General features: G+C 49.2%; 1 protein-coding gene across 6 annotated transcripts in view; it reads left to right on the forward strand.

The window, feature by feature from the left end:
* Positions 1-21,080, forward strand: part of Vn (membrane-bound neuregulin protein vein) — a 176,824-nt gene that overhangs the window by 104,868 nt on the left and 50,876 nt on the right. For 4 of the 6 annotated variants that reach the window (XM_076390424.1, XM_076390426.1, XM_076390423.1 and 1 more), the window contains exon 3: positions 18,672-18,814. The exons of the other annotated variants lie outside the window; for them this stretch is intronic. In XM_076390424.1, coding sequence (XP_076246539.1) covers positions 18,672-18,814 — 143 coding nt within the window. The remainder of the gene's footprint in view (positions 1-18,671; positions 18,815-21,080) is intronic. 6 annotated transcript variants of the gene reach the window in all.

The raw sequence follows: 21,080 nt of genomic DNA on the forward strand, positions 1-21,080 counted from the left end.
GGTATTCATAGTGGGCATCAGATAGTTGAAGAATCGATGCGTCTGAGCGAATCACGCCATCAATGGCTCCTCCCATCATTGGAGATGATCAAAAATTTGATTACGGTGTTAAGAGGGTTTGAACGACGGCGCGGTCATTGCAAACCCCGACAAGTTACCCATAAAGACCGTTCTTAAACGAGATTAGACCGCGAGTGGGATCGTGGCGGTGGTTTTACGGTTCGTCTCGAATTATCGAGTCGGTCGAGCTGAAATTCTTGGGGAGTCGTATCGTCCAGCCTATAAATGCGTTTATAGGAGTCTACAGGATACCTCTGGAGTGGAGAACCCTCCAAGTGTTCGAGGTCCCCCACAGCATAAGCGAAATCGCTATCAACTAGCTAGAGTTGAAGCAGGGACCGAAAGATTTACCTCTCCGAGCATAATTTATTTCGCGAAAGGGGAGGCAGTCGAGGATTGTGGCCACGAGTAAATCGTCGTTGTAACAGCGGCGCGTTTCGTTGGGGGCGTGCGAACGCGTGCTCGCGTTTCTCCCGTTTTGCGCTCACAAATCTCCCAGACGACCATTCAGCGTGCCCTTAACTCCAAAACAGAACCACCCCGGAAGATCTTAACCCAGCGTCGACCAGCGTTCATTGCTCGTTACAGAGAGCCTCGTACGTGCAGTCAGGAAAGATTGCCAGCAATAAAATGTTAATAGGTTAACGAGCGGGAACCAGATCCGCTCGGGGACCGAACGCGAGTGAATAAAGCGGGGCCTCCCCCCTCGGTCGACGCTGACTCACCTTTGCCCTGTAAACTCGCGGCTTAATGAAAATTAATAAATCAGCGGAAGCCGCGCCCCGACGAACCTCCCCCACAACGTGGAAGGCTTTTTCCACGCGCTGATTGAATCCGAAATTAGAAAGACCCCGCTGCCTTCCGTCTGACAGCCACGGAACACGGCGAATCCGAGTAATTAGTCTCGCGCAAGGAGAGCACCCTGCGCGATTCCTGACGTCCGCTCGCCGCGGAGGGACTCGTTAGCGGACAATAGATATCAAAGGCGTAATTACGCCACGGTTGACATCGAGCCTTTCGAGCGGGGCAGTTCGTAGTTATCTTGGTAACAGAGTGTTCAAACATCGCCCACAAACCTCTGCGACACGCGAGCGCCGAGGACTGTTTTACGTTCCAATTCGCGCGGATTCATTTACATCCGCATGAATAATGGGCGAACGACGACGCGGCACTCTTCCACCTGCTAATTCATTTCGTGGCCTATCGATTATTCTTCTGTCGGAGGACCGCCTGCGAGCCTTCTACGATCGCAGTGTCAATCAGCGTCTACTAAAAATAAAATCGCGAGTTAAGTGAGGTCAGTGGTCCTAGCTGTCTATAGTCTATCTAGCGAACAAAGTACAGAGTCCTCCATTGCCTCCAGCGTTTCATACCTCCGATGCTCATCCTCATCTCTGACAACAAATCCTTCTACCTAAACTGCGGCTTTGATGCTATTCACAGCCAACACAAACGTACTGCCGTGCGCGAGGCGCACGCCATCAATATTTATGCGCAAACAAATGGAACGTCGGTGCACAAACGCTTACTATCCGATAAACAAGAAAATGGAAACACGAGGATAGATCGTTGCAGCTCAGGATCGCTGCTATAGCGTATAATGTATCGAAAGGAACCGGGAGTCGAATTTCGAAGAAGATATTTAAAACAGCACTCTGAGATGGGCACACACTCCCATTCTACTTGTATCGAACAGAAAAGCCACAAAAGAGGCGATAGGATTTCAAGGGAAACGTCCCAAAGGGGATTCGGCCGCGGCTGATCAAGCATGAACTGTTTCTACTCGATGAGCCTTCCTCGGTAAGTGAACTCTCGCAAGTGGATTGCCCCATCTCTGGTCAGACACGTCTATCTACTTTATTTTCGGTGACAGCAACAGCAGGGTGCAGTTTAATTATTAATCACGTCTAGATTATATTATCCTGTGTCAGTCATAAAAGTTCTGTAGTGTTTTGCAAGAGGAGATAAATTCGGTTCGAAGAACGATAAAAAGAATGTTCCACGATTTCTCCCAACGAAATTTCAAGCGACGACGAACAAGGCGTCCAAGTGCAGAGGATTTTCACCGACCAATTTAAAGTTCACTGGGGGACTATTATCCTCTGGAATCTTTATGCCCGCCGCGATTCGTTGCAAACACTTCTCACAGTCGCGGTTGGACCCTCGAAAACGCGCGGAAATCGTGAAACTATTGATCTGTTTGGTGTTTCTACTGTTGCATGCCGAAACCAAACTCGTAACTTGTTATAAAGACCGCACATTATACTGTCTAATACAAACTAATGGGTTATCCCGTTGCTAGAGAAATAAATAAATAAAAGCTATCCCAGTGGCTGGCATCGAGCAGCTTCGCTTTCGAGTCGCATCGCTCATCCCCGAAGCTCTCCGCGCGTCCCTTCCAAGCTGTCGATAAAAACACGAGATGCTCGCGAGCATTTGCATACGCTTGCAAACTATCCCGCATTTTTCCCGATAAATATACTTTCCGGCCGCGGAGTTTAGCAGGCGGGATCAGCAGCCCGCCAGCTCGAATGCAGATTTACGCAAAATAGGATTTCCCTCGCGTAGCCGTGCATCGAAAGCCAAGCGGCTCAGGAATATCGCGATGCGCAAGACGAAAATAACAGTAGGTTTTCCAAGCCCTCGATCGACTCTCCAGCGCGATAAACGTTTCAGTCCCGTGCCCCCTCGATCTCACAGCTCCTCGTGTAAAGTCGTGCTCCCAGTCGCTTTTATTTCGAAAGCAAAGGAAATCGCTGGCACAGACGGTCCGCGAAACGACAGTTGAACGGGCACAAAAGGTCAGCCCTTCGAGCTGCCCTTTCAACGGGTATCTCAGCTTCACGGTGCATGATCCCAGAAACGCGTACGAATACGAGGGCCGTATATAATTTAGCCGAGACTGGCTAGACAGGTCTGGGAGGGATGGACAGAGTTATTCGGCCGTGCGAGGACGGCGCCGCTTACTCTTCGGATCCTCGGCCCGCTGCTCGGGGATTTTCATTGAAATACTGCGACGCCGAGGAAGCCTGCGAAACGTTGACCGTTTTCACGGTTGACGGACGCTCCACAGTTTTTGTCGGACCTGGCATAATCGAACCCTTCCTATTTCACTCGTGCCTCGAAATCGCTGTCGAAACTGTCTATACCGCGTTCTATACCGAAACGCGTGGGTCCAGCGTTTGTTCCTGCCCCGAAACAGGAAAAAAATTCCTCCCCTCCGAACTATAAACTAATATCGTTTCGGGGCGTGCAAAGCCCGTATTCGCGAAAATATCAAAGCAGTCGAAATCGTATCGTAAACCTGGGTCCATTCAGCGTCCCCGGCTAGTCGCGTTTCAAAAGCTCCGAGCTTATTCGCCGTCGCAGATTTCGCTGTTCATTTTTCAACGGCGCACAGTGAAACTGATATTCCCCGCGACCCCTGGCCACCGTTTTCTGCGTGAAACCGATTTTAATCGAGGGGAGGGAGAGGAGGAGCGGCATGAAATGCGCGCGAGGACGAAAGGGGGTGAAAGAATCGGGGGTGCCCAAACGAGCAACGCGACTCGTTGAACCGCACATTCTCGATTACTTTTGAAACCTCTGTGTCTCTGAGCCGTGCGAAATTCCGCCGCTTAGCCTATTATAAAAGAGTCAGGTGCCTCGTTGTAACGCCATTGACGAGGAATCGGTTTAAATTCGTCGCAACGAGCGTCCATCAATCTGGACGCTGCGCGCAGTTCGTCAAAGCGAAACTGCGCTTGGTAAGCCGATGCTTCGACGAGCCAGGGGCTCTACTCCCGTTTGTTGTTTCTCCTGGCACGTCCCGTAATTATTATCGCCACCTCCCGTTATTAATATTCATGGTTACGGTTATTAATATCAGCGGTAGAGACAGCGATAATGGCGCCCATCGCCTGCGGTATTATCGTGTTCGTTCTCCTCGCAGTTCTTACCATTAAAGCCCTCTTGATGAGTATGTGCTGCGATCTACAGACTTGCGGGTGCTCACAAAAGTATACCACAATTTAATGATAAACGAAATTTCGTCTGTTTATTGGTTATTTACGCCATAATGGACAGTGGAGGACAAAAGGAACTTTAAATGGTAAGCAAAATGAAAAAGGATCAGAATTTTGTTCCATCGCAAATTGAAGAGACATGCCAGCATAAATGTTTCCCGAAAATGAAAGGAAATATTACTTTAATATACAAATACTAATTTCAAACTTCCTGTGTTCTGCCACTGTACGTACAAAATGAAGGCTTCACAATTTTATTAAAATAGTTTTTTAATATTTACTGACAGTGGATTTAATGTGGAATTCTTCTGTATGTTACATCGAAATTACCGCGAATAGCTATGGTCGGATGCTTTTGCGACCACCTGTACCCGTATTTCGCCTTATAACACAATTAGAACAGCCGTGCTTGTCTGGAAGCAGCTTTGTCTCGCGACCAGTATCCGTCTTGCAGAGTTTCGTCTAACGAATTCCAGGCAGCAGCTTCTTGCGATATTTACCGCTCTAGGATTCCTCGATTAAGGAAAAGTAAGACTGCAGGAGTCGAGGACCTCTGTCCCTTGAATAAACCGTCGACCCTCGGAATCGATGTCGTACGAATTAAAACGCTCGCGGGCTTTCTCGGATCGTTTGAAGTGCTCGTCGCTAGAGAGGCTCTAATTCACCGACGAATGCGTCGTCGTTTTATCCAACACAGCCAGCAGCCCCCATCGCGACACCTCGCGAGTATATAACCGTGGGTATTGCGCGCAAAAGAGAGTCCTCGCGAAGCTCGTCGCCTTAGTCGACGCACAAAAGAAATAAAGTGCGTATTGTGTCAATTTCGCATGGATGCGTCAAGTAAAGCGCGCTGGCTTCCCCCTCGCCCTTCATTCCTCTCGTCTTTCATAGAGAAGCTTTCTCCCGTGGACAGGTAACTTTTAAACGAGCCCCGAGCACGAGTGCTGTAAAAATACTCGACGCAGAATGTAGCGCGAGCGTGATGAACAAACGACAGACCCGCACCGTCTATTATCCCTCAAATCTCGACTTCCTGCGTACTCGTGCTGCTACAACCCGTCTGTGCACGCGCGTCAAATCCTCTTTCTATTAAACGTTGTCGCGGATCTCGGTGAACACCTTTTGCTCGCGGAAGAAACGAGCCCGTCGAATGCGGCGATTAACGCGGTGACGAAACAGAGAAAACAATAAAATCGTGGGAGGACACAACGCGGAAGAGGAAGTTAGGGGTTTCGGGGGATTTATGATACACGGGCTCTAATTTCGGGATACACATCGCGACTAGTTTTAACTCTGGAATGACACCCTTGTATTTTTCGGCGTAAATAATACTGTGGGGTTGTGAAAAATCTAAAAAATAATATGTATTATTTTCAAAATATTCTATTTCTATTTCTTCAGATTGTAGTTGTCATAGAACGTAGGATAAGACTTCTAAATAATTTTTCTCATTTTTCTTACCCATTATAATCTCTCTACTCACTAACACTGTTCGTAAACTAGGGAGAATGAAAGCTTCTACTTTGAATCACAATTTCCAATCCATAGTAGTTCGCCTCGAAGACAGCTTTAGAATAATTGACAAGTGATCTCAAACGTTCTACCGATGGCGTATGTATAATACAATAGTACTTGCGAAAGTAGGAGCAGATTAGCGTGAACTCAATAGCACTGTAAGTAGAGCGCATCGGAAAGCTGTATCATTTATGTAGGTAACCACCTGGTTCAAAGTTCTTGCACGACACACAGAGAACGTTTAAAGCCCTCGAGTAAGATCTCTAGAACATCTATCAATCAATCATGGGATCCCACCCTCGACCACCTTCCAACAGGTCGAGGGTAAAGTTTCGCTTTGAAGCCGCATAAAACTGTCTGCCACCCAATGGAGCATTGATTTAAGGAATTCCTTGTGAGCAGCTACCCCGAAGAGTTCTCTCATCGAGGTCGAAATTCCGACTCCCAGCGAACTCGCGGTCGAATGGTGGTATTCATTAAAAAAATTCTTTCCTCATGGGAGAGGAAGGGGGTAGGTACTTTAAGGGCGGCGCTTTTGGCCAGCGTCTGTTCGGTCACCGCCAAGGGATTACTGGGGCTGAAAAAGCGCGGACCAGTCGCGCTGGAGGGTGGAAAATCGAGAGGGAGGTGGATAAAAAAAAGGGAAAAAAAATATAGTAGCCACCGAGTCGAGAGCGAATCGGCGAAGGAAAAAAGAAGAAAGGCGGTTAACGACTAAACGAGCGACGCGTATGTACTGGCTGCATCTCCTGCGCCGGATGAAACAAACGTAGTTTCGGGATAACTGTGACCGGGGAAGCTTCTGGTAACTTCGCTCGTGTCCTGGACGCGAGCCAAACACGATTAAGTCGGCGCTCTCTTCCTTCAGGGGGAAAAAAGAATGGGTCGAGACGCTGGAAAGGGGCCGATACCTGAGAGATCTGCAAGGTGTTCTTTCCGGCCGCGGTCTTCGCCCTGCCGCGCCTCCACATCCGCTAGTTGTTGCAATTGCAACGCCGCTTGGAAGCTGTCCAATGACAGTGGCATATCGGCCAGTTTACCCTGCCGAAACCCTCCACGTGGAAAACGAGGTTGGACTGCGAACGCGACGAGGGTAAAAGCCGAACGATGGCCAGCACGAAATCAACTGGCGATTTTCCACGGTTGATCCGCAGCAGCGCCCTGGCTAACGTACTGCGGCAGCCTTCGATGGGATCAATTATTCAAGTCGAAGTGCGGCTACTACAGGGGAGCTAATCTTTCGACGTCTGCGAATTACTGCGATCGTCTCGTGTTTAAAGAAACTGAATAGACGTTAATAGACGGAAAAGACAATATAAAGTGTGTTGAATAATGCCTGGCAGCGATGCAATTAACTCCTCGCACCTTTGGAATATTTATGAAAGGTCGTCGGGAAACTTTGCCCACTTTTCCGCGTTTAAAGCAGCAGCCTTCGAACTCGTGCCTCCCGCTGCTCTCCTGCTGTTAATCGAGCCTTCCATTTGCACGGAAAGTTCCGAAATTTCGCCTCGAAGAATCGGCCAATCGCGGAGAACACAGCGTTGCAATCTCACGGAATAACGACGTTTATATCGCTGAACTCAAGAAGCGACGAAAGTAAAATTTTCGCTCCCCTCAAGAGGAAAATATGATAAGTAACGATTAATTAAAATAATTCTCACCGTTAGCACGCTCCCCAAGATGGTGGCACTCATAATGGGACTCCCACGGATTTTCGGCGTCGCCCACCCCGCAGAGGGTTAGTGCTCGCGATGTAACCAAGCGGCGGCGTGACGAGGGGTGGGTCGAAAGAGGAAATTCCAGGCTGCGTCTAGAGAGTCGCAGCCTCGAACAGAAGGTTGGCGCCTTTGTGCCCTGCAAATTAATAATTAATTAAAACTGATGGGCGTCCGAAGCGAGGGCGCGCGGCTCATCAAAGCGCTCGCGAGGGCGAAGGTTCGCCTCCTCGCGAGCCAAGCCCTTCCGGCGAACTTTCTACTTTTAGCTTAACAGAGGCTTTGTAGTAGTTTATTTTATTACCAGGAAATAGACTGAGTTAGGAGAACCGCGCTTGACAAATGAATAATTAATTAGAAGACCGCGCGCAAACGAATGTCACGATTTTGTCTCGCGTGCTCGCGACCCCTGTGTCTCTGCGCCTACCTCCTTACGAGGTCAATTAAGTTTATGAGACGGCCTCGACCACCTAGAGGAATCGATAATGTATATCTCACGGCTGTTTTTTATACGAGTAAATGGAGCGTGGGAACGACGTAACCGCGTTTAAACGAAGAATTCAGAATCATGTTTGTGCAACGCGAGATGTACAGTAGGTCAAAAATATTCTGCCAATATCGGTTCGGGTATTGAATTTTTCCGCCCCGATATTTAATCATCGTTCGCGGACATTGTTGGTGAAAGTTGGCTGCTTGATCGAGGCGGGGGCGACGTGCGTTATTTTCGCGTGCATAGAACACGTACGGTTTATCGTGTGGCCTGGTACACACCCAAGGAAACTGAGCCAGGCGGGAGACATTGTAAATTAAATTAGAGAACGTCGACTGAGTGTAGCACGCCAGGTCACAATTTAACAATTTTGACATGGGAAAGCAGTGTTGATGAACGTGGGCCTTGATTATGATAGACTTTGTTACTCAACCTTTCATCGGAAAATTCTGTGACTTCAAAGAAACTCGGTTTATTATTACCCAACCTAATTTGCTTCCACTTGTATTCTGTAATAGAGAAAAAGTTTGATGGAATTTTGTAATCTACCTAATACATTGTGTAGAAAAATTTTAGGCGAAAATTGGTTAACTTTGATTTACGATAACTCCGCGAAAAATTATCGTAGGACCATGATTTTTTTTTTACATTAAAGCCTGAAGCTTTTAGTTTGAGATATTGTTCCTAGATTTTAAGTTGAATGCACTCCCATCACTGTAACTCTTTCAATCTGAAGACATCTTTGTCTCATCGAGAACTGCTAAGTTTGACGAAATGCACGGACTTGCAAAAATTTTTTTCAGTAATATCATTCACAGAAGCATAAAGTATGAACCTTTCCCTTTAATTTAAAAAAAAGATCAGGTCTCTACGATTTTTTTTCGCAAAGTTACAGTACTTTAAAGAAACCCTTGCATTTGTGCAGCAGATGGAGCAATGGCAGCATATAACAAAAATGCAAGCTTGACTTCAATGTGCTGTAACTTTGCGAAAAAAAATCGTACAGACCTGCTCTTTTTTTTAAATTAAAGGGAAAGGTCCAATCTTTATGGCTCTCTAAACGGTATTCCCGCAAAAAATTTTACCAAGTCCCTGCATCTAGTCAAACTTTGTACTTTTCAATGTGACAAACATGCCCTCAAGTTTAAAGAGCTACAATCGTTGAAGTACATTAATCTGAAAATCAAGACATAGTGCCTTAAACTAGAGACTTCAGGCTTCAATTCAATAAAAAAATCGTGAACCTACGATGATTTTCCGCGGAGTTATCGTCAGTCAAAGTTATCCAATTTTTGCCCAAACCTGTTCCGCGAGAAGAGTGGCGTCTAAGTAGAAAGGGTCGTTGGTAGACAGACAGAAAGTAGAAGCGGCAGGGCGGTATAAATGTACCGCGGCCTAAGGTTCTTACTCACGCATTTCTAACCGATGCCTCGGTACGCTGGCCGCACCCCCTACAACCCCTAACCCCCGCCACCTCGTATTTCGCGCGCGTGTCCGTATTTATTTAGATTCACGACAAGGTCCACCGTTTCCGTCCTCGCTGGTGACTCATCTGGCCGCGTTGGCCGACGACGGGGAGGAAGGCACAAAGTAGAAGAAGAACGAATCCCCATCCACGAAGAGAAGCGAGAGGGAACGTGGCTCAGCGTGCCAAGACTCTGCTTAGATTTAAATCGGTTCGAGGAGTATCCTCTGTACTCTAGTTACTGATCTCTCCAGAAATATCCTGGCGAATCGAGGATGAACGTCGAATGTATCGAGGATATTTCGTGTCGTTCAGTAAGAGCAAAAACGTTGATTTATTATATTTGAGCAGGCGATAAATTCTGAGATTACCGATGCTCCAAAAGGGTAAAAGGGGAACGAAGACCTTCCTCTGTCGTTTGAAAAACAAACTTTGCGAAAGAGCAGAGGAGATCGTCGAAGGGTAGGCGCTAAGGCTTCCTTTGTCTACAGGGGAATCGAGTACGCTGTGGGAAGTTTGAAGTTGGAACCGAGTCCAAAAACTGCTTTGTAACATAATATCCCTATCGCGAGGGGCGCGGAAAGTTGCGGCGAAATTTCGATAAAATTAATGTCGCAGAGATGATACGCGCTGCTTACGCGCTCTTTTCCGTCCTCTTATCGACGCGGCCACCCCCTAGGTCGAGTCTGGAACTTGAGACAAGGGGGCACGAACAAAGAACAATCTCCGCGGCGGCGAACAAGAGGAAAATCGGGGCAAAAGATCGCGAAACTAAATTTCGCGATGAAAGGGGAGCAGTCGTGCGTCGTTGGCAGCCTCTCTCGCCGGGGCTGGGGGAAAGAAAGCGGAAGTGGTCGCGAAGGGTAGGTCTCTGAAGAGGCGAGCTGGACAAGACGGAAGTGGGACGAGAGAGACGAAGCAGCAAAGCGAAGACGCGAATGGCAAGGTGGCTCTTGACGAATCAGGGCGTAACCGCGATATATAGACGCGCGTCAGATACGAGCAGACTCTTGCAGGGCCTCTGGAAAAGACTCGATGGTTAGGCGAGATTAGGCGCGCGGGCAGGCGGACGGGAGCGGTCGAAAGCCCTCCAGAGGACTTCAACGCTGCCCACTTCATCCTCGCGCTAAGAACTATGCCAGATTCTTCGACGCCTTTTCTCCTAGGCCACCCCAAGCGACTGCAACTTTCGAGACCTTTGTCCCGCGGTCGAACCCTCCTTTGCCCTCTTTCCCCCACGAACTTCCCCTTTGCAGATACGATTCCTCTCGACGTCTCGTCGCAGATGAATTATTTATTAGCTGGACCAGTACTCGCGTTGCTCTAATTCAACCCTGTTATATATCCAATGGCTCTCCCTTCACTCTCTGGACACGAGTCGTCAATAATTTGACCCAAGAGCTAAGCTCGGCTCAGCCCTGCAGGGAGCTCGGCATTAAGGTGTGCGTCACGTGGCATCGATTCGATGTCCATTACTATGACTACGTCGATCAGCTGGGAGATGGATGTGGGTTAAGAAGAGGACGAACGATTAATATCGGAACAGGTGGAATTATATGGCAGTTTATTTCTCGGTTGACCGAGTCGCAAAGGGCAAAGGGCAGTGACGCAATATCGCAAGGTTTTGACCGACGCCAGGAAGCCAGCGCTGGCTCAAAGGGCGGCTGAAAAATATATGGCGCAGGAGAAAAGGACAAAACGCAAATAGCGGACGAAACATTGACCCAAGTGCACCGTTCTTTCCGCGGAGCAGGCTGTCTTCAAAGGATCGGACGTTATTGCCGCGGAGAACGCGCGATTGCGTTTCCAACGTCGCTTGCAAACGGAATTGGAGATTAAAGCGGAGACGCTGGAAGCTAATGTAACAGAGACGACGTTGTTATTGAAAGAATACGGATATTGAGTGGCGAGGGGGAGGAGATTGAAACAAGACGTCGACTCCCAGCGCTTTATTTCTACGTTTGTTTATTGCGACGAATAAATCAGAGGCGGAGACAGTAGACTAAACTGTTTCACAAAAAACGACACGCTCTGTTCGTCTGCCATTCGTAATTTATCGCGTCGGCGATGGAACAGTATTTTTGGTATCGGGGATCGTCTCGGGGCTCTTATCTCCGACCATTGCTCACGTAGCTGCTCTATAGATTAAGCACACTTTATATAGGAGACCGAAATCTCCTTGGAAGAGTCAAGAGGAACGATCCCAGGTCGAAAGGCTCGACGTGGACCCATATAAAAGAATAACAAAAGAAAGGGGTTGTACGACTCCCAGCCTCCCCCAGTGGAGTGCCACTTTTTTACATAGTCGACGCATTAAGGCACTCTCGATGGCACTCTCTCTTCATCGTTCGTCTCCACTTCGTACCCCACTTCTTCGTTCGTGTTGCGACTCTGAATGGTGGCAGTGCCATTGATGGGTCACGGTATTTATAACCGAGCAAGCGTACGAACGGGTGAGCTTTTGACTACCTGTGCTCGAACGGAAGCTCTCTCTTCTGATACCACGACGGGTCCATCCAGCGCAGACTCTCTCGCTTTCAGCCGAGTGGTCGCTCGGAAAAACGACGGACGCTATAAATTCGAGCTGTTTTTCAGCGCGCCGTGGTTCCTTTGACCGAGAGACCACTCGTCACGGGAGGATTCCTCGAAAAATCAGAATTCTCTAAGGTTTCCACGGGAACTGGATACTTCTGAAGAGTGGCTTAACATTCGCGCGGAAGAAATGAAAGGTGTTTTGTGCATCAAAGGATACAGAGGAGCCGATAGCAGAATTATATCTCGATTTGCGTTGTATTTGCGAAAGACTCAAAGGAGCGGATTGCAGTTCAGAGAGAGCAGAACTTGTCGAAATCCGAGGCCACCAGGGGCGCGGAATTCATCGCGAAGGCCAGGGAAATCCGTGTGGCTTAACGAGCTGCCACGACAAGAGTTGGAATCCCTTCGGGACGAGATCCAGACTATTTCTCAGGAACAGTCCTCTGGGACGCACAACCTCGGAGTTTTCCTTCTGCTCGGGAATCTAGTGGATGTTCGTTGATCAGCGAAACTCGTTGGAATTACGACGTAGTTAACACTCCCGCAGCTCGTTTCGCGCCGACGCTCCCTTTTGGATAAGGGTTACGATTAACGACGCGAGTTAAGGAAGAGATTCGAATATGGAATTACTTTGTTCCATGTTCTGAGAGGATCGTGGCGCTTCGATTGGAGGTTCGAGCTGCTGGAGGAGAGATTTCGGGCAGGGCATCAGGAAGAAAATGCACGATGACCGAAGCGCGAAAACTCGCTCGGGTGAACGGAACGCTACGGCACTGAGCTGTCCCGACTAAAATTAGAAAGTGCGCTCTCGCGGTCTCAACGGGGACTACCGAGAAGCGTCGCGTTGTCTGGCCATCGTTATTCGTATCTCGCTAACGTAACTGATTCGTTAAATCAGCCACGAGCCGGCGGTGACTTCCAGACGACACCGACGTAATTCGATACCGCGTCGTCTGACGAGCCTCGTCCGAAATTGCCTCGTTCGCGCGGCCACAGCAGCTAAGGGAATTTGCGTCAACGATAAGTCAGACGTTCCCCGATGCCTGCGATTTTTAACCTCGGCTCGAACTCAGCAGCTTTTTCGCTCCATTTGCAATCTCATCTCACTCTCCCCGGTTTCTCAATTGTCTCATGTCTCCACGAATTATCTGCCACTTTTTCTGCTTATCAATTTTCCACGAGACTTCAAGCTATCTGGCTGGAGAATCTCAAACTTGATAGCTTTCATCAGATCTCGCTTTGCCGCGGAAGCTGTTCCATGTCAAGTCGAGGCCAAAGGGGAATTGTCCCTTCTTGAGTCAGACAATAAAGAAGAGGCATACTTAGTATCCCTGACATGAAGTCTATCGCTGTGTATTTAGAAATCCCCCTTAGTACAATGGAGAGCTGAAACATGAGGTCAGAAATTACACGTGTAATAATTCATACGAATCATTATGAGAAGAAGAGAATGAAAAATCTATCGAGTCTCTAAGTGAATGCGTTTCAATACGATCGAAAAATTTGAGGGATGCAGGGGGGCTCGACAGGGGGAAAGGAAAGCAGAGTAGGAAATACAGAAGCGAGTCCATTCAGGCAAAAGCATTAACGTGGCAAGGCAGCCAGCCCAAAGAAAACCATTAACTACTTCTACAGGATGGAAGAAAAACAGAGGGGGCAAAGGGGGGTCAAAGAAAACCGCGGCTTTCTTCTTTCTCCGTTTCGACGTGTATCTCTTTTTCAACCCCGTCACGACATGCCGTTTCCATTACAAGACTGATAGTCGACTGGCTCGCCATTCGCGTCGCGACGTTCGCCATTAGGGATCCATTCTCCCTGCCCGTCGATCGGGCCCGTCTTGCAGAGTGGCGAGGCTAAGAAACTCTTTCTCGTCCTCGATCAGCCGAACTTTCGCCTCGGCTCGTGACCCGCGACTACGCAACGAATCGACGGGCTGACACTCGCGTCTCCCCTCCGCGGGCTATTTGCCTGGAAAGTAGGGTGATACGTGGCTTGAACGGTGATTTCGCGAACGTCGCGCGACGCGAGAACGTTATTGCGTTCTGCGAGATTTATGGAGCGTCCGACGTGAATTGGGTCTCGCTTGTTACGCGGTGAACGAGAAAATATGACGAGAGAAGCGGCACAGATCTGCTCGGTTTGAGCAGCGCGGCGCTCGCGAACTGATACGACGGGGAATAAAAATGAAAACGTTTTATCAAGGTCGCTTGGGGTTATCGATATCGGTGTAGAGAAAGAAGCAGAGTAACAACGTTAATCCCCTCTAATCGTCGATAACGAAAGAAACTCCTAGATAACCTAGATAATCGAATAAGGGACACTCCCGCGGAGGATCGTAAATCACGATAGCTAGCTTCACTGAAATGTTAACAGAAACTTACGAGAGGTCCCAAGATCGTGCTGATCTTAGAGCGTCAGGGAGATGAGGGACTCGCTTAAAATCACCGTAAAATCCAGTCTTAAAGCTAAGGCGGACTAAACTTCCCAGTTACCGCCTAATCTCACCGCCAGTAGCATCGCTCAGAATATATTCGAGTGGCCATAATCGAAATCCAGCGAGCGCCTTTCAGAGTTGCCCCAACTTCCTGTTCGAACCATCCGGGTAGCTTTCGCCGGAAGCTCCAACCCCCCTTTAATTTCCGCGATCCTGCGATGTTAATGTTTTCGGTACGCGGCGCAGCGAAGAAGCATGTTCGTGCTCCCCGATCGTCTGTTTCAGACGTTTTCCCCTGAAGGATATTACCTCGACGGTAAACCGCTCGGATATCATCTCGGTGATCAAAAAACTTGGCGACGTGGGGCGTCTGTAGCCTATCTATCGCGGAAAAAGTCTGATCCCTCGGCGGCGGTTGAAAGGGGAAGAGAGCGTCGAACAGGAACGAAATCTCGTGCTGAAAAGGGGAAGCGTAAACGCGCAAGCACGATAGCCAGCACGTAGAGCTCGAGGCGTCGAGATAGTCTCGTGGCGAAAAGTTTCGGGTCTTCCCGCAGACAGGCCGCGAGGAACGTGGAGGCTGGCGATTTGCCTGGTCGTTAGAAAATCCTCGGGGATCGATTCCCTTTGGGCCGAGTCAAAGGGTTCCGCGAGGGGTAACTCGGCAGCGGGGCGGCGGGGCGAGCCGCAAAAACGTAACGAGATGAAAGGAGAGCGCGAAAGACGAAGCATGAACGAGGTGGAATACATAAATAGAAATCTCGGTTTATCTCTCTCCATCGGCCCGTGCTTCCAGCCCTGCTTCTCCCTCCGCGCCCTTCCTTCCCCTGGAGCTTCTTCCCTCTCTGTGGCATATATACGCGCCTACTAAGCGAAGAGTGGCGGTAGTCTAGACGGAGTGTCGATTTTTGCCGCGGCACCAAATTAGAAATCCTTCTCTGCCGGATCCATCGCGCTGCCCCTCTCCGCCGACCACCCCTCTCGTGCTCCCTCTTTTTTCTCCCTCCCTGTCACTACGACCTCTCTCTGCTCTCGTCCTCGGTATCTCCGTACGCGTGCATGCGAGATGGTTTAAAGGGGATGAACAAGGGTCGCCTTGAACCTCGATTCTGGCTCGTGCAAATATTTTCTCTGCCCCCTTACTCCCTCAGAGGAATACTTTCGGCGGTCGAAGGAGAGTGACACCTGCTCGCGATGAAAGTCGCATTTTCGGGGTAGCTCTTGGCCAAGGAAAATGTTCCTTCGAAACGTTTCAATCCGACAGGCGATGATTCGAGACGAGTATTGAATCCAGAGAGCAAGTAAAGTGTTCTCACACAACAGACGATCAGGGTACTGTGGCTTTTCACCCCATACGCACCTCTTCGTCCGTGGCCCCGCGTAAACACGAACTCGAAGGAAAGTCGGGTCTAAGACCGTATAAAAGACGCATAAAGGTCGGCTGTAAAGGGAAAAAGTTGGACTTAATCCCAGGCCGCGCAAATTTTCTTCTCCGGCTCCTCTTCGCTTTCATTACTTTCAACTCTTCGCCCCGTTTCAGCTGCCAGCCGAACGGGTACTTATCTTCTCTGCCATTACGAGGAACGATCTCTCAATTCACTCTCCGTTTCGATCCGCCCCGAGCGGGCGAATTAAAAGTTCCCGCTGTGAAACCTTGGTCGAGAGTTGAAACGAAATTTCCTTCCGCGAGGGAACGGCCGCATCCAGCGATAACAGAATTTCACCGTCAGGGGTCTTGAATGGCGAGCCGCGGATGCGAGTCTCACTTAACAGGGAGAAGACAACGCGGCCGTGATTAATAGTCGATCGTACGCCAGGGAAAACATCGATTTTGCAGCAATTAAGGGATTATTCCATTCACGGCGCTACACACACGGAAATTGCGTTCGATTCGATTCGCGGGTTTCGTTGATCGCCGATACGTTTCTCCGCTTCAAAATCGAGGGAAGCTTGAAAACCGATTGGGAACGATCCACGATCTGCCGTGGATTACACCTATGTTCAACTCCAAGCGGTTTTGGACATTTACAGGTATTGTACCGAAATTAAAGCCGAATAATCTCTATCTTCTCTGAGCTGCCGCGGAACATTCTACTATGGCTTAAAATTACTTTTGGTCAAATTATCACTTTCATTAGTGCACAGAGAAGACTATTTTCCCCTTTCTAAATGAGGAATAATAATATTCTCTAAGGCACCCTCTTCTTCTTAAAGAAGAAACCCATTGAACTCTTTATGGTCGATATAATTGTTTTAATAAAATTCATTTGGAATGCAAACCCTCACCATGAGACAAGTAACTTCTTCTATTCTAAGCACATCTTTAAACATAATTTAGGTACTTCAGACGGTCTCGAATGCCTTTCAAGGATGTCTGACCATGGCTGACATCATTCCACTTACGATATCGTTCCCCTGAAGTAACGTATATTGTTTTGAATGAACCTATACTAAAGGATCTATGCCCCTATAACTAACTAATAACAATAATAATGATCGTAAAAGAGGGAGGGTCGAGCCCTTCCCAAGGAAGTGAAACTCCAGGCGCCCCAGCAGAAGTCGAACATTCACTCTGGAAATTGTATCCGGCCGCGGATTTACGATCAAGCTTCTCTTCTTCTCGGTCCGTTAACCTTCTGCTGGATACGTGGACCCGCTGGATTGCGGGGTAATACGGGGCCATCGGGAACTCTCCTGACAAATGGAGAGAGAGAGACAGCAAGCCATCGCGCAGTCGACTGAATCGCTTCCAATTTAAGGAGCCGCCCCGAGGAACTCACGTTTCGCCCCGCGATCGGAAGCGGCGCTCGACTTGGCTCCGAGTCGCCTCCTCTGAGCGACAAGTGCCTCTTCCCGAGGTCCCTTGTGCGTGGAATCGACCCTAAATTCGGATGCCATGCTGGAAGGACCCGTCTCGCAACTGTTAATCGGCCGTTCGAAAGGAAAGCAATCGCTCGCGAACTGCTACGTGAAACACTGTAGAGCCCTTCGGTTAAATTGCTCTCTTCGAGCGAGCTTTCGTTCCAGGGGAGTCTTTGACGACAGTGTTTACTCGCTATCGACGTCCACCGCTGACATCGACTGACGAGCACCCCGATAACGGGGTTAACAGCTTTCTACTATTCGACGAGAGCTTGCTCGATCGAGGTGAATATAGACGAGCCTTCTTTCTTGCCCTCTCTTTGTGTTGAGATCGCCCGTTCAGGGGATGGTTAAAAGTTTTACCTTTTAATCGCGACGCTCTGCTCCCCTTCCATCCCAGCTTTCAAATCCCCTCTATTGTTCGGCAAACAAGCAGCGTAACTACTTGTTGACGTACAACAATATCTGAGGCGGGACTCCTGCTGTTGGCAGAGGTGACTCGCGTCCCCTTCGTTATGCCAACGCTCCGAGAGAATTTAAGCAGAGTTTTCCGCTATTTGCATGGGCCATCTTTCTCCCATTTCTACCCTCTGCTTCTACTCCAACACCACCCGAATCCTCCAGACCCGATCCAACCCCCGCTGGATCCTCGAAATTGTAGGGCAGTGCTGTCGAACTTCTTCCCCGCCAATACTGTTAAACTCCCCCTAGCTAGCAGTTTATTAGCGTAGGAGAAAAAGCTATATACTGTGGAGAGCTGATAAGATTGCAACCAAGATACATTTTAACACAGTAGCAATACTTCGTATCCACATAGGAGATACATCGATTCCGTTAGTAGGTATGATTAATTTGGCTAATCTGCTAAATCTGAAAGAGTAGATTCTATTTACTGTAACCATATCGATCCATATTTTTTCTATATGCAATTTTCTCAGCTCTGTACAGTATATACAGCTCTCTCTAATTCAACAGAGAGCACTGCCACTTCCCTATCCCCGCTCTGTTGTAAAGTGTAAGTCAAATAGACATGGTTGGGGTGGTTCAACAGTGCAGGCAGGTCGGCGAAGGAGCTGTGTGCGGCCCACGGGCCGCAAGTCAGACAGCTATGTTCTAGGAGATGAACAAGGGTGGAACCAGCGAAAGGCTGAGGGAATTCCGCGGCACGCATCGATCGTCGCCGATATTTGCGTTACACTGCTGTTCGGCGAGTAATCCGCAGCGTTCGAAAAGTTATTAAATTTCCTGCCGTCTCGGGAGCGAGTTCGAGAGCTTCGGGCAGAAGTTTCGGCTTCTTCATACGGAAAAACGAGTTTCCCCGGATGGAAGTCCAGAAATTTCAGGCGGCTCTAAACCCGCGAGGGAGCTTACGAGGGTAGGGCACTCAGATCCCCGGGAGCGCGGCAAAACTTCCTGTTTGCCCGAACTTTGCGAAATCTTCTCCCTGGAGTGGGCGAGGGTACACGGAACCGCCTCGAGATCCCCACACTCGCTGAAACGATAATGAACGGGACTAATCCTCCTGAATGGCCCTTTAATCGAAACCATCCCGCGCGTGGAGGTGAACTGACACTAGGTTATCTGTTCGTAGGCGGAGATCGAAAGTGGTGATATCGTCCGCGAAGCCTGAGGACAGCGGCAGATACGAGTGCGTGGCTGAGAGTACTTCCGGACACAGGGCCTCGCTCGCGGCCCAGCTTCTAGTCGCTCACGATACGAGAATTCCGGAAACGAGTAAGTACTTTTTCCCAGTCTTCCTTACAGACCTACAGGGACACGTTTTCCACCAGCCGCCAGAGGCTTTCGGGAAATAATTTGGGGAAACGGCGGGTGCAGGGAGAAAGGGAGCTCGTTCTCTCCCAAAAGCGCGGTCGCTTCGTTATCGTTGCGTCGATCGGCGATACACAGGACCCGCGAAACAAAAAGAATAACTGTGACGCGTTTTGTTCCGGCCGTCGGCTGGATTTCCGCCTATCGATCGGCGAACACCTGCCGATACATCGCGCACGGCCGAGCTTTCGACCGTTGTTGTCACAACGCCGGTCGCGCGTGCAACAGCGGCGGAATCGCTATTTGCTCCGTGAAAAAATAACGGAACGCGACTTGGCGGCGTTTGACCAGCCATCTGCCACATTTCGGTGACTCCATTGTCGAGGTGACTGTTTTTTCGAGGCTGGAGTTTAACAGGGAATCGAGGCGCTGTGGAGAAGCAGCCGCGACGAGAGCTGGGTTGCCACACGAATTCACTTCTTGGATGTAGTGGGAGGAATTGAAAGGTGAAGGAGAAAATAAGGGGTGTTCTATTGGTATAGGTTCAGGCCAGGCTTTTTCCCTCGCTTATTTGCTTCTTAACTCATCCCCACTATTTGATATCAGACTATTTGACATGGGGAATCTTTAAATTTTGTTCTGTTCTTATTCTACTTTGAAGCGTCTTGTTTTACTAATTAAGACCTACGATATAAATTGCATCTGAATATTTTTTGCTGCGTCCCAAAGAGTTTCCAACCCATTTACAAGTAAATAAATAAGTCACACATCTCTCACACTTACATCATCGCTCGTGGAGCAGTAATAGTGGTTACAGAACCCAAATAGTGAGGAACAAAGGTAGCTGAAAGAAGTTAGCCAGGCCTGGTTTAGACCCAGACCCGAGCGAGACCTGAGCATCCCAATACTATACGACACTCCACCTCCCAATTTCCCCCACTATATCCACGAAGGGAATTGATGCGGCAACCCTAGCTGAGAGTGTCTTTAAATTTGGATGAGGCGTCGAGGTTAAAACGACAATCGTCGAGTCGTCGAGTATACGAGCGGTCGGTACGTTTTACGAGCCGTGTCTCGCGCAAAGATGCGGTCGCGATCGTGCATAAATGTTCGAAACAGTCCCCTTTCAGGCTTATCGATCGCAGACTGCTAGTCGAGTAGAAGACCACCGAGGTGGTACGCTAGTTTATGCGTTTTCATAATACCTGCAACACTCGGTAGACGGTTCTCGCCGACTGTATTTATGCGCGACCGAAAAGTACATAAAGGCTGTTAAGCCGGGAAAAACGGAAACTCGCGTTAGATGACGGCTCGAAGCTCGTTCTCTGCGTAATTCACTCGGCGCAATTTCGACCGCGATACCCGGTCGAAGGAGTCGCGCTGCTCCAGCAGGAAATTCCTCTCGATTCTCTCGAAAACACCGTGCGCAGCAGGAAACCGCTCTCCAGCGGCCTGGTGCTCGAGCCTCGGCCACAAAGAGCCGCTCGAGCGAATGCTCGAAACCAGGCTTTGCCAGGGGAAACAAAGGACGAGGAAAGAAATTGTCCGGCGAGAAGTGCGACGGAATTAACGCGGGAAAAATGTTTGAAAGAGGTTGCAGCCGTCTCGGGGCGAGTCACGTAATCGCGGGTGATAAACCAAGGATTAAGCACCTGATGCGATAATACCGACGCAGTCCAGCAGTCGCAGAGGTCGGAAGGGCTGCGGTTCGCCTCTGCAGCGGGCTGCGAGCTCGTGTGACGGACAAAGGGCGACAATTACAGCGCTGCCAGCCACGTCAGGGTTTCGCGCAACCCTGAACTGCTGATTGCGGGTCAACCAACGCGAGCCTGCACCACGACGTCTCGCGGACCCTTTAACAGTGCAGCGATTCCCTCGCAATTGTCTTCTGTGTTTAAAATGCACGGGTCGAAGAACGCTGCGCGTATTTCTCTGAGCTCTCCTTTTAGGGAATGGTTCCCAGTGCTAGTGACTTCCCCTCTTCTATGGTTAGCTCTCGATCGTGGTAACAGATTGTGGTAATGTTTATAAGCCTAGAGTTACTCGAAAGAGCGTACAGCGCTAGACTGCAATAACATTTACCACAAACTTTTACTACGGCTCGAATGCTGTTCCCCCCGCCTCCCACGACTCTGAGCACTCTCCGGCGCACTATATTCTAACAATTGCCGTTCCAGTTGCAGCGGCACGCTTTACTGCCGCGGAGGTGTAACTTGATACAATAACGCGC

The sequence above is a fragment of the Calliopsis andreniformis genome, unplaced genomic scaffold (genome assembly GCF_051401765.1).
Source record: "Calliopsis andreniformis isolate RMS-2024a unplaced genomic scaffold, iyCalAndr_principal scaffold0022, whole genome shotgun sequence".
In the NCBI taxonomy this organism is placed as follows: domain Eukaryota; kingdom Metazoa; phylum Arthropoda; class Insecta; order Hymenoptera; family Andrenidae; genus Calliopsis; species Calliopsis andreniformis.